We start from the raw sequence: 14,533 nt of genomic DNA on the forward strand, positions 1-14,533 counted from the left end.
GGGGTTAAGCAAATGCATCTTGCAGTGCATTCCTATGGGAAATAAATTTAGAAGAGACAAAGCCAAACCTGGCTGGCTAAACCGTAGCGTTAAAAAACTTATTAGGGAAAAAAAATTGGCCTTCAAGAAATATAAATCAGAGGGCACAGCTTCGGCTTTCGAGCAATACAAGGAGGCAACTAAGAAAAGTAAACAAGAAATCAAGATGGCTAAAATCAACTTTGAGAGACAAATAGCGGAGGATAATAAAAAAAACCCAAAGAAATTCTTTAAATATATCAACAGCAAAAAACTAGGGCAGAGCATATTGCACACATAATTAACAATGATGGGAGGATGGTTACAGAGGACACTGAAAAAGCAACCGTGCTGAATGCTTTTTTCTCGTCAGTCTTTACACAGGAAACGGAGGGGTACACTGACCATGACTGTATGGCTAGTAGTAATACACAGGACTTGCCACTATGGCTAACAGAGGGTGAAATCAGGGAAAGGCTGGATAAACTTCACACAAACAACTCACCAGGCCCGGATGGTGTACATCCGAGAGTACTCAAGGAACTCAGTAAGGTTATATCTAGACCACTGTTCCTGATCTTTGCTGACAGTATTAGGACAGGAGATGTGCCAGGGGATTGGAGGAAGGCTAACATGATTCCGATATTGAAAAAGGGCCAGAGGCCTATCCTGGGAAATTATAGGCCTGTCAGTTTGACATCGATAGTATGTAAACTTCTGGAGGGGATGATAAGGGACTATATCGTAGAGTTTGCTAAAGACAACATCAGCAGTAATCAGCACGGGTTTACAAATGGGCGTTCTTGTCAAACCAATCTCTTAGCATTCTACGAGGAGGTGAGCTGTGAGCTAGATAAGGGCAGACCAGTGGATGTGGTGTACTTGGATTTCGCTAAGGCGTTTGATACAGTTCCCCACAAGCGCTTAATTTATAAAATAAGGTCTGCAGGTATCGACAGCAGGGTTTGCTCTTGGATACGAAACTGGCTAAAAGGCCGTGTCCAAGGGGTGGTAATAAACAGCACATACTCAGACTGGTCTGAGGTAGTAAACGGGGTGCCCCAGGGCTCAGTCCTGGGACCAACCTTGTTCAATTTATTCATAAACAGCATTGAGGACGGGATCAGTAGTTCGTTATAAGTTTTTGCAGATGAGACAAAATTGGCCAGGGCAATAACTACACAGCATGAAGCAGATATCCTACAGAATGACCTGGACAAAATAACGGAATGGGCAACGACATGGCAAATGAGGTTTATCGTGGAGAAGTGTAAGGTTTTGCACTTGGGGACTAAAAACATAAAAACACAATACACGTTAGGAGGGGAAACCTTGGGGGAATCAAAAATGGAGAAAGATCTGGGAGTCTTGGTTGATGATAGATTAGGCAACAGCATGCAATGTCAAGCGGCAGCTGCCAAAGCCAGCAGAATATTAGCATGCATAAAGAAAGGGATGTATTCCAGAGATAAGACTATAATCCTTCCACTTTATAAAACTCTGGTCCGACCGCATCTGGAGTATTCTGTCCAGTTCTGGTCGCCAGTCCTCAGGAGGGATGTGTTGGAGCTGGAGAGAGTCCAGAGAAGGGCAATTAAACTGATTAGGGGGTTGGAGGACCTGAACTATGAAGAGCGGCTGCAATCGCTCGATTTATTCTCCCTGGAGAAGAGACGTCTGAGGGAGGACATGATAGCAATTTATAAATATCTTAATAGGGATCTCAGCTTAGAAAAAAAACAGTTCATTCGAAGGAATTGCATGAGGACTCGAGGACATACAATGCGATTAGAGGAGAAGCGTTTTAACCTCAGGCAACGAGGAGAGTTCTTTACTGTTAGGGCTACAAGATTATGGAATTCTCTACCACAAGAGGTGGTTTCTGCAGGTAGTATGGTGGCTTTCAAAAGACTCAAGGCCCGTACACACGTACCGATCGTCGTCATACAAACGTCGGCGGACGAAAGATCTGCCGATTGTATGCTTGTTAGTATGGTGCCTCCGACAGCTGTCTGCGCACATTCTGCGGACAAGAGTCTTTCTTGCAAACATAAAAATTTTTGTATGCCGACACCAGAACGGACGATTGTTCGCCAGTCAGTACAGAAATCAGCCGACAGACCGCAGATTTGCAAGACTGGGCATGCTCAGAAAAGAAAAAACACAGGGAAAGTTAACCATTACATGACATCACTTCTGCAGTCAGCTGAAGTCGGCGGAAAAAATTCTTGTGCTGTCTTTGCACTTTTCAACAGACATCGACATCCCGGGGAGAAAAGACGAACGTTTGTATGACGACGATCGGTACGTGTGTACGGGGCTTTAGACTTGCATCTCAAGGATCAGGACATTAGGGCTATGTGAGATGATTACAGCCACGCACACCTACACAGGTTGAACTGGATAGACTGTTGTCTTTATTCAACCTCACCTACTATGTAACTATGTAAAATCTTAGACCTTTTTCTAGCAGCCCGTTCAGTCATCAGCACATCCATCTTTGACACCAAAGTTGCCACAACAGCAGCCAAATTAGTCAGGGTAGTGGATTCAGAGGAACCTGAATCCCCCACCAAAGCTGGCGAGAATTTGCTGTCCTGGGATTCCATAGCAGAAATAACGTTTATTTTTTTTTTGTACTGGCCCTTTAAAAGCGCTGCGGACCCCTGCAGCACACCACTATAAGGACTGTGAGACACAGACCCCCCGCAGGGACAAAACTGACCAGGAAGATTGCACAAATAGGAAAGAAAAGGAACAGCAGGACAGGACCCCACCAGTGTGTTACCAGCTCCTTCAGTCTGCTCTGTGAGAAAGAAGGAAGAGATGTCACCGCCGGGGGCTGAACTGAGGCTGCAGGCCAAGGGAAAATGGATGCCTATTGAAACTAATGGGAGGCTTCGGCAAGATACCCGCCGACATGTGCTCGGAACGATCGTTTTGCCACACTCAAGATGGCGCTGCAAGGCGCCAAAAACACTACATAGCATGCTGTATAAGCGCCCATAGTGAAGCCAGACATGCTGCCCACACTTAAAATGGCGAACCTGTGGTTTTTAACCCCACAGCGGTCGCCGCATGTGTCTGCATCTCCAAGTTCCCTAAAGTGACATTAGGAGAGGGACCCCCAAAAACCCCACACAGCGCTGCTGTGAGAGAATAAAACCCCCACAGGTACCAAGGAGCCCAAAAACGCACAGACATAGGGGACGCCACAGACACACAGGACTGCTGACCCCAGACAGAGGCCACACACAGAGTGTACTTACCTGTACCCGATGGCGTGGGGTGCCTCATATCAAATGAAACCGCCCATCTTCAGATGGCAGGGGAGTGCCGCCAGCCAGAAACGCAGGACACTAGTAGTGCACGGACGAACCTATGCTGTGTCCAGTGAGGTAGCCACCTCACATGGCTGCATCCCTGAGGAAAGGGATGGGTCGTTTGCGAGGCCAGGGATTTGAGATTCCATCTGACCCGCTGTCCTGGAGAACCAGGATGGTCAGTCCGATTCCCAGCTCCGCAAATGCCATCTTCATCCGAAGATCCAACTAACTAGCGCTGAAAAAATAAACAGCTAGCAATGTAAAGAAAAAAGATATTGCAGAAAATAAATCATAAGAGAAAAGAAGAAGGCTGAGACTGTAGCCTCAGCACAGGGAAGCCTATCCACTCCTAAGCTAGACAGAAGACAAACTGAGTTGGGATGGCTATTGCAGGGGGGTATTGGACTAGAAGGACAGCCCCCATGGGTGTGACTATGTAGATGAATTGTTCTTTTACAAGTCTTATACCTAGAAACTCCTGCGGAGAGGAAGCAATATCCCATTATTGAAGACTGTATGAGTGGGCGGCGACTGTCGGAGGACGTAAGAGTATATTATATATATATATATATATATATATATATATATATATATATATATATATATATATATATATATAGTCCTGCGAGCTACCAAGATGTGTAGAAATGAATGCTGCAGGCACTCCACTATCTCATAAGTGTAAGCAAATAATGCCACGCAATAAATATAGGCTATATTATAACTGTACAATAGTGCTTGAAATTTACGTAGACCTCCAACATATGAATATGTGCTAAATAACAGATGTAGGATCATACATCTAGATTACATATAAAAATGCTTAGATAACTATATTGTGCAGTGAAAAAAGTCCATATAATATAGCTGTGAAAAAAAGTCCATAAAAATATAAATTGCTGTCATGAACAATGCTTTCTACAAAAAGTGCCAGTATTTCTGTAGACATGCCAATATCAAGGTCAAAAAGAAAAACAAAGGGAAGATGTGCTTCAAGCAGTGTCCCAGTGAAAGTACACCTAGAACCGTGCACCCACTTGTGGCTGGGTCCTCACCTCAATTTATGCGACCTGGCGATTAAGCTTGGTCAGAAAACGCTTAGTGCCTTCCTAGGCTAGGAACAATCTGACAATCCCCCCAAGTGGGGATCCTCCCTCAGGGTTCGCTCTTTGTAGCAAACAGTGATGATATCATACATAGGGGAAAAGAAACTCAATAGTGCTGAAACACTTTTTTAATTTAAATTAGATTAAAGCAATACATTTACTCACATACTGTTGGTGCTGTGAGTGCACCAATCTGTGACACACAGCCTATCGTCCAATCGTATCCCCCTGAGGAAGACACAAGGTCACTGTGTCATCACGCGTAGGAGAGGGGCACGGAAGGAGCAATGCACAGACCGACAGGCAGCAAGTGGATGCAGGTGGCTAGAGGCTGACCAGTGATTCTACTACACCACTATGATACAGTTTCTGATACTGGCTTGCTATCGATAGATTGGTACACTCACAGCACCACCAGTATGAGAGTAAATGTATTACTTTTATCTAATAAATAAATAAATAAAAAAAAGGTTTTCAGCACTATTGAGTTTCTTTTCCCCTTTGCATGATATCATCGCCGTTTGCTACAAAGAGCGATCCCTGAGGGATGATCCCTACTTGGGGGGATTGGAAGATTGTTCCTAGCCTAGGAAGGCACTAAGCGTTTTCTGACAAAGCTTAATCGCAAGGTCGCATAAATTGGGGTGAGGACCCAGCCACGAGGGGGTGTACGGTTCTTGGTGTACTTTAACTGGGACACTGTTTGAAGCACATCGTCACTTTGTATTTCTTTTTGAGCTTGATACTGGCACGTCTACAGTACTATTGGCACTTTTTGGAGAAATATAAAGTGCTGTCACAAATAATTCTATCGACTTTTTTTCACAACTATATTATATGGACTTTTTTCACTGCACAATATAGCTATTTAAGCATTTTTATATGCAATATAGATGTATGACATTTCCTACATTTGTTATTAAGCTGGCGCAACTGCCAGCTTCAGTCCTGGGCTCTCAGCATCGGGGACTTACTGATGCCCACCAGCTACCGTGCTCACAGCATAAGTTGTAAACACAGGACTGCAAATATGTGGCTGCTCAGGGTCAAGGCCCACTCACTGACAGACCGCATATTTTTATATGGTCAGTGCCAAGGGGTTAAAGTCCCTAACTAACATAAAAACACATACTAGGGCCAATTTAAACAGAAGCCAATTAAAAATGAGCATGTCTTTAGAATGAGGGAGGAAGCCAGAGTACCTGGAAAAACCCACACAGACACAAGCAGAACTCCAGGCAGGTAGTGTCAAGGTTGGGATTTGAACAGACGACCTCAGTGCTACCAGGCAGAAGTGCTAACCACTTCGCTACTGTGCTACCCACCATATAACATATAATAGTTTTATAATATATATACACACATACATATACATATATACACACACGTTGTACAATATTTACATAAACTCCCAGAAGAGGGAAGAACTGCAGTGTTCAGCTACGTCATGTGCACTTACCCTGTATACAGGTTTGCTGTTATGGTTACCGATTCCTATCCTTACAAAGCAACCAGACACTGTCTTAGCAAAGAATGGCATGTGACACCATCGCTCCAGCTTATGTCGGGATAACCTGACTTTATTAAGTTCTTCAGGCAAGGAAACAGGCAAAGACTTTGGCGGAATTTCTTCCTTTCTGGGGTGAAATAAAACATACAGAAACATAAAATAAAGTGAACACGACTAAGAATATAGTACCCACTATTGGACTTAATCCATACACCCCCTCCCACAAAGAGTAAAATGTGTTACTAGGTTTTGCATACTTTCTTTAAAAAAATACTAAAAATGATTGAAAAAAAAAATGAGTTAATTCAAACTCTCAAGTTAATGTAGCCGAAAGCAAGCCATACATAGATGGAAATTCAGAGTGTCCAGCAGACACTATTGTACAACAGTTCTGTCAGATTTTTGCAGCTCAATCAGCACTGCAGGCAATAGCTTTTACTGCTGATCTGTGTATTCACTCCCTGGTATCAAAATGCAATAGCTTAGTGGGAGGACTGATAGAGGAGAGTGTTATAGAGTAATAGCATCAGTTTTTTTCCGTTCAAACTGCTGGTTAAATTTTTTTTTTTTTTTTTAAGATTCTTGTGAGGGCTGCCTAAATCTCCCCGACTGCCCCCATTTTAAATTGCTTGGCAAAAAAAAAAATTGACAAATCAATCTCCTAATAGGTTTTTTTGATCTGCTAAGCATTGCTCTTTTGGTTGTACACACTATACTATTGACAGTAATTGTTTGACACACTCTACAGAAATTCATTGTTATCTTGACATGTATAAAAAACTGTCCGTTAGGCTTACCGGTAACAGTGTTTCTATGAACCTTCCAGGACAGCAACACGTGAGAGCTGAGAGGCACCACCCTACAGGAAACCCTATCAGTTCACAGCTGTTAAAAGGCCCCATCCTTCCTTGTCCCTCAGTTATAAAAAAGTAGTTCTCCAACCGAGTCACAAGGGATGAATAATCACTTAGGTACTTACCACCTATTGTTTACAATCATTCCTCACCCTTTTAACAGGGTGGGAAGTAGGTGTGCCGTCCTGGAAGGTTCGTAGAAACACCATTACCGGTAAGTCTAACAGATGGTTTTCTCCTCTCACCTTCCAGGGCGGCAACACGAGAGGACAATAAAGTACCCACAGGCCTACCTTAGGGTGGAACCACTGCCTGCAAGATCTTCCTACTAAATGCAAGGCTTGCAGCACATTTACCCCCACTCCATTACGAGTGATGCAGATATCTTGGATCAAGAGGCTGATCGGCAGGTCAGTCCCTCCGAAGTCTTTGCTTTCTCTGCTTCGGATGCAGGACCTATCTGGAGTGGAACTTAAAGATAAAATCAGAAAAACCTGTGAAATCAGTTGGTTAGCAAGATTGACTGTCTAAGTCAACTTGCAATAGTAATTTATTATGTCTGTACCCCTTCTTAGGGCCACTAACAGGACTAATCCAAGACTTGTTCTGTGAAAAAAAGACACTACTTTGATTAACAAAGCGGATCTGGCTTAACGACTACTCTGTTCAGAAGCATGATTTAACAGGAGGTTCCCTGAGAGACACACCTTGCAGGTTCCCTTTAAATTACTATTTATCTTTCATAGTGTTGGGTAAAGGGAAGCCCACTTAAGCGAAATGGATTAAGGGAAGGTTACTACCTGGGCTCAGAAGCTGGACAGGTATGTACCCAAAGTACACCAACCTAAGTACACCAACCTAGGACTTCCCTCATCTGAATGTTGACATGTCATTTCATTGTTAAAAATGCTCTATATACCAACAAATGGGATTTTTTAACTTACCGTAAAAATCCATTTCTCCGAGTTCACCGACGGACGTAGCTGCTGCTTTAAATCAGACGGATGGGTAATAAGCCCCTACTACTAGGAGTGAACAGGTAGAGCCAAAGGCTTTGACATGCCCAGGGGGGTGGAGTACCTGGGTTATTACCCCTGGCCTCACCGTGGCATCTTCAGTTTAGTTGCAAGCAGTGAATAATAACCAAAACCCAACTCTTCAGAGAAAAGACGGGTGGGAGCTACGTCCGTCGGTGGACTCGGAAAAATGGATTTTGCGGTAAGTAAAAAATCCCATTTTCTCTTTCGTCCGACGGACGTAGCTGCTGCTTTAAATCATAGACAGATGGGACGTCCAAAAGCAGTAACCACTGAGGGGTGGGGAAAAGGACAAACTTAAAAGACGCTTCTGGGCAGTAAAGGAAAGACCTTGCTTGTGCGAGGGAGACTTACCCTTAGTCAAGTGAAAGTGTGCTCTTTCCCCCATTGACCGTCTTGATCAAGTCATCCAAGGAGGAACCAAAAGGGCGATGACCCTGCCAAAAGTTTCTTAGAAGCCTGGTCGGCCGACCAGGGCTTTAGCCAGATTGCACGTCTGATGAGCACACTTACCACCGACGCTCTGGCTGCAAGCGGAAGAACGTGCAGGTTAGCATCGCATACAAATTGCAGATTCTGCGACAATTGGTCAGTGAGTTCCAGGGTAGATGACGGTAACGGGGTTACATAGTTACATAGTTAGTGAGGTTGAAAAAAGACAACAGTCCATCCAGGTCAACCTATGATGTGTGTGTGTGTTTGCTTTTAACCGTACATTGTATACCCCTGTATGTTGTGGTCTCTATGGTGTCCATCTAACAGTTTTTTGAAACTATCAATGCTCCCTGCTGATACGACTGCTTGTGAAAGAGAATTCCACATCCTTACCGCTCTCACAGTGAAAAACCCCTTACGCATTTTAAGGTTAAACCGCTCTTCCTCTAGTTTTAGTGAGTGGCCACGTGTCTTATTGTATTCCCTTACTCTGAATAGTTTGTTCCTTATGCTAGGGTCGCCAGTACAGTATTTGTACATTGATATCATATCCCCCCTCAATCGTCTCTTCTCCAGAGAGAATAGGTTCAGTGCTTGTAGGCTTTCCTCATAGCTGATGTCCTCCATTCCCCTAATTATTTTTGTTGCCCTTCTCTGGACCCTTTCCAGTTCCAGCACATCCTTCCTGAGGACCGGTGCCCAGAACTCGACAGCATACTCCAGATGTGGCCGGACCAGAGTCTTGTAGAGTGGAAGAATAATCTCTTTATTTCTGGAGTGAATCCCCTTTTTTATACATCCCAGTATTCTGTTGGCTTTACTTGCAGCAGCTTGGCATTGCATGCCACTGCCAAGCCTGTTGTCTACCAGTACCCCCCAAGTCCTTTTCCATCCTAGACTCACCAAGAGGTTCCCCCCCTAGTGAGTAGCTTGCTTTCTGGTTTTTGGCCCCCAAGTGCATTACTTTACATTTATCAACATTAAACCTCATCTGCCATGCAGTTGCCCACCCCGTTATTTTGTTCAGGTCCGTTTGTAAGGTTTCTACATCCTGCATAGAAGATATCGGCATGCCTAGTTTAGTGTCATCTGCAAATACTGAGATTGTACTTGATATCCCCTCCTCTAGATCATTTATGAATAAATTAAACAGGATTGGTTCCAGGACCGAACCCTGGGGGACCCCACTTTCCACACCCGCCCAATCCGAGTACTCCCCATAAATCATCACCCTCTGGACTTTCCCATGGAGCCAGTTCTCTATCCAGGTACTCACCTTATGGTCCATACCTACCTTCCTTAATTTTTACAGTAAGCGTTTGTGGGGGGAACGGTGTCAAAGGCCTTTGCAAAGTCCAGATACACCACATCCACAGGCTTTCCTTTATCTAGGTGGCAGCTCACTTCATCGTAGAAGGTTAATAGATTGGTTTGGCAAGAACGATTTTTCATAAATCCATGCTGATTACTACTAATTATACTGTTTTTATTACTAAAGTCGTGTATGTGGTCCCTTAACAACCCCTCCAACATCTTGCAGACTACAGATGTTAGGCTGACCGGCCGGCCTATAGTTCCCCGGGATATACCTAGGCCCCTTTTTAAATATTGGTACCACGTTGGCTTTTTTCCAATCAGCTGGCACCATACCCGTCTGTAAACTATCCTTAAAGATCAAGAATAATGGTCTGGCAATCACCTGGCTGAGCTCTTTAAGAACCCTCGGGTGCAAGCCATCCGGTCCCGGTGATTTATTTATGTTAAGTTTCTCTAGTTTAGTTCTAAGTCTATCTTCTGTTAGCCATGGGGGTACTTCCTAAGGTGTGTTGTTTAGTTCGGCCTTACAAGCAAGGTTTGTGTAGCCCCCCGATTCTTTTCTGAAGACTGAAGAGAAGAAATGATTTAACACTTATGCCTTTTCTCTGTCCTCAGTGGCCATATTTCCTTTGTCATCTTTTATGGGGCCAATGTGATCTGGCCTCGCTTTCTTACTGTTTATATACTTAAAGAACTTCTTGGGGTTCTTTTTACTCTCTTCCGCTATATGTCTCTCGTGTTCTATTTTAGCCGCCCTGATTTCGTCTTTACATTTCTTATTACACTCTTTGTAATGCTTAAATGCTGCCAACGACCCCTCAGTCTTGTATTTTTTGAAGGCCTTTTCTTTAGCACTAATATGCATTTTTATGTTGGTGTTTAGCCACCCGGGGTTTAATTTTGCTCTTTTAAATTTATTTCCCTTTGGAATGCACTGGTCAATCCCCTTGTTAAGTATGCTCTTGAAGCACTCCCATTTTTCCTCCGTGTTCTTTGTTCCCAGGGTTCTATCCCATTTTACATTTTCTAGCAGGTTCTAGGGGTTACGGCCAGTGCCTCTCTCAAAGCCTTTACCCATTCAAACATAGTCTGAGAGACTAGAATGGTAGTTAGGGCACGCCTGAGAATAGATCCCACTACCGTATACAGGTGTCAGGATAAGACCTCAATACATCTGTCAACCGGATCAGGGAGAGATGAGGATCTGCCACCGGAAAAAAACGTGGCCTTGTGAATACCGCAATTCTGGGGGTCCACCTGAGGAGGGACAGTCCATTTGCGTAAAATCTCTTCCTCAAACGTGTAGCGTCCAGCCAAATGTTTGGGAATTGCAAGCGTGGGATTAGGGTCACCGCCATTGTTCCTCCACCAAGGCGGACAAGACTTCGGGACAAGGGAAAACCTTGGCCGGTTTCTTTGCCCTGAGGGATCCAAAGGATACTGAGGCTCCTTGCGATTTAGAAATTGCATCTGTGATTTTTAGGGTGTCCCTCACTGAGGATATGAAAGCATCTACCAGCGCCTTTTCCTGTGCCAAGGCGGGTGTGGAAACATCCTCTTCCACGTCAGAAAAGTCTGAATGTGGGGATGCATCCTCCAAAAGGGGGTTTGCGTTGCCGGCGACCATATCAGCCTCAGAATCTGAGGTCTGAGATGACAGGCGAGGGGGCCTTTCTTAGTAAATGCTGCCGCAATAACTGTCCATTTTTCTGGACATTTCTTGCATCACAGACAAAGTCACATGAGCATTAGAAGCGGGCCCCAATGATCCATCGAGGGTCGCAGACAAACTTGGGGGATCCATGTTAGACATAAAAACATGATACATAAAGACACACAAACATACATACATACAAACAGAAGGATTGCACAGTAAGAATGTAAAGAGCTGACAGGGAAACACCAGAGCCTGCACCACAAGGTGTTAAACAGAAGCTTCTCCTGAAAACAGGAGCAATGGCCTAAGAGGGAGCAATCCGCGCCCAATCGCCAAATATTAATGCCCCTGAGGATAAGTAACGGTTACAAAATGCACCACAGGTCCCAGCAAATCCGCCGTACACTGCGCCTTAATGAGGCGATCGCGATGCATGCAGCGCTACTCTGGTGGATAAGCCTAAGCCCCCTAAAGGCCTGAAACCCTCTGAAGATGAAAAGGTAAAGGCCAGGGTAATTAAACTCCTCTAGAGTAGTTACCACATGGAGAACACAGCAAGGTCCATCAGCAGCATGGAGAAGAGAAGGTAGAAGGAAACGCCCCCGCCCACAAGAGCCAGAAGCTCCTGTGCCATTTTGTCTCCGGCTCCAGCAAAATGGCCACCAGCATTACAGTGATAGGGATACCAAGGCAGGCTGCTGAGGCCTGTTAAGACTGCAGGCAACGGCAAAATGTCGGCTTCATGCGGATGAGCATGTGGCCTAGTGAGGCCTACCCTTGTAACAGGCTTGGGGGCCCTGGCGGGGGTCATCCCGGCAGATGAACCCCCCCCAAGGTAGCGGTATGAGGTGCAACCATGTACCCCCCTCCAAGGCTCCCCCCCCCCCCCCACTACCCGGTATAGCACCTGAGGCGACTTATATAGGGGACCCCACACTAAAAGTGACCCGGGGGTCCGGAGCCCAGGGTAGGGAGGGGTCAGGGTAGGAGGGGAAGGTCCCAGGTGACCCCTCATAGTGGAGGAGGGTGGCAGGAGTATGGGTACCCGAGAGACCTACTCACCTATGGAGGAGCCCACGTCCGCCCCAGGCCCGCTAACCAGACAGGGGGGGGGGGAACTGTACTTATCAGGCCACACTGCTGAGGGTGGGCGTCCATGCTGACAGGCTGCCTCTGCACCGCAGTGAGGGCACTGTTGGCCAAGAGGCACGCTGCGACGCTGGCATGCAAGGTGTGTGCGTCCCGGCGGGGAGTTTCACTCGCAGGCCAGACCCATTCTGTGAGACTATAGTCGCTATGGAGACCCAGCGCGGAGCTACGGTCTGCAAGCACTCGCTGGCACAAACCAGGAGACCATAAGGCTCTCATATAGCCAGTCCGAAACCCAGCCGGCATTCCACAGGAACTAGAGTCAGAAGCAACAAAAGATAAAATAAAAAAGGTTCCCTTTAAGACGTCTAAAACAGAGCTAGGACAAAAAGGTCCAAGCAGGCAACTCCTAAGACCAGGCAGCTAAAACTGAATACGCAACGGTGAGGCCACGGGTAATAACCCAGGGACCCCGCCCCCCTGGGCATATCAAAGCCTTTGGCTCTACCTCGTCACTCGTATTGGGATGGGCTTATTATCCATCTGTCTAGGATTTAAAGAAGCAGCTACTTCCGTCGGTGGACGAAAGAGATAACTCTTTATACACCTGCCCACAAATGCAATAAAATTAAGCGGAAAGGAGCTGGTTAGAAGAATGCTTTTAACCATATTGTAGCGATCAGGTGTCCTACCCGATGCCTGGAACCATAATCCACTCCCTATAGACCCGTCCGCAAATAATAAAATTGAGCGGAAAGGAGCTAGGTAAAATAATGTTTTTAACCATATCGTAGAGATCAGGTGTCCTACCTGATGTCTGGAACCATAATCCACATAAATAACATTGGGTGCCTTTTGGAACTCATGAGGGATGCATTAGGGGAGATCCCTACTTCAGAGTAAGTCCACAGCAGTAAAACACTCACCTTTGCTTACTGCAACTAGTTATGCTAACAGAGTGATATGAGGGATACATATAGAATTGTAAACCTATTGAGTTGGGTATACAGGTCAGATAAGTTCTGATACCGCATCTTTAGGACGCAATACCTCTATAAACAAAGTTCTTAAATGGAAGAGGAGAATATTTTATAACCTCCTCCTAGTGTCCTGCAACCTTACCAGGTTTTAAGCAGAGGGAATGCTTCTGGTATGCCTGAATTGTAAGGGACTGCGTATTCTGACATCTGACGTTTCTGCAGCCAGAACTCCTGGCCCTTCCATGTCCCTGGGAATACAAGTTCTGCAATAAAAGTGATACATGTATAACTAATATCACAAATATAGAAGATCACAGATTGTGCGTTACTGACACACACAACTAGAAAATAGATGCAGACAAAGGACATCAGCAAACACAAAGGACATCAGCATAGACAACAACGCTGTGCATTTCTGAAGTGCAGCTAGATAGACCAACCCAGAAAAGACACAACATAAACTTCAATACTGTGTATTTTAAAAGTACAATAAGCTAGGGCTATATAATATAAATAGGAAGACACAAACTGTCTTCACTGTTGAGTATTCAGATGCACAGCCAAATGTAAAGACAGAAAAGACACAAAAACATCCATGTTGTGTATTTCTGAAGTGTAGCAGGATCAGCAATAAAACCAATATATCTCCCGTGCAGTGTACTGCTGATGCCTGACAAGGTACCTTCATATAACCGAAATTAACAGAAAAGATACAAACTCCAAAGTTTGTGCATTTCCAATAAGGAACAAGGTATATTATGTCAGAAAGACACTAGAATTCCATGTTGTGCATTTCTGATTGCCAACAAAGTACAGTCATAACAAAAAAACACTAACAACGTCAATGTTGTGCATTTCTAATTAGCAACAAGGTATAGTCATATAGCGCAAATACACTGCCAACGTCAATGTTGCGCATATCTGATTAGCAACAGGGTACAGTCAGTAGACCAACAAAAAAGTCGCTATCCAAAAACTTAAATGCTGTGAGGGCTATCTGTCAAAATGACTTCCGGCTTTGATCGGGACTCCATCCAGCCGGCGGACGTGTCGGCTGGGTGCTCGGGTCTCCCGGGGGGACGGGAGACCCCTCCCGCTCGCCAGGGGAAACAACCAAGCGGCTCCCGAGCCCGGTATAACACTGCAAAGTCTGCCGACGTACCCATACGTCACTTTGCGGTAAGTGGTTAATTTATAAAATAAG

General features: G+C 45.0%; 1 protein-coding gene across 1 annotated transcript in view; it reads right to left on the bottom strand.

The window, feature by feature from the left end:
* The window catches only part of RTF1 (RTF1 homolog, Paf1/RNA polymerase II complex component), a 588,556-nt gene that overhangs the window by 327,860 nt on the left and 246,163 nt on the right, over window positions 1-14,533 (bottom strand). Inside the window, exon 8 of the mRNA XM_082242851.1 lies at window positions 5,910-6,087. Within this exon, the coding sequence (XP_082098977.1) occupies window positions 5,910-6,087 (178 nt within the window). The remainder of the gene's footprint in view (window positions 1-5,909; window positions 6,088-14,533) is intronic.

This window comes from Pelophylax lessonae (assembly GCF_965119305.1).
Source record: "Pelophylax lessonae genome assembly, chromosome: 13".
Classification (NCBI taxonomy): domain Eukaryota; kingdom Metazoa; phylum Chordata; class Amphibia; order Anura; family Ranidae; genus Pelophylax; species Pelophylax lessonae.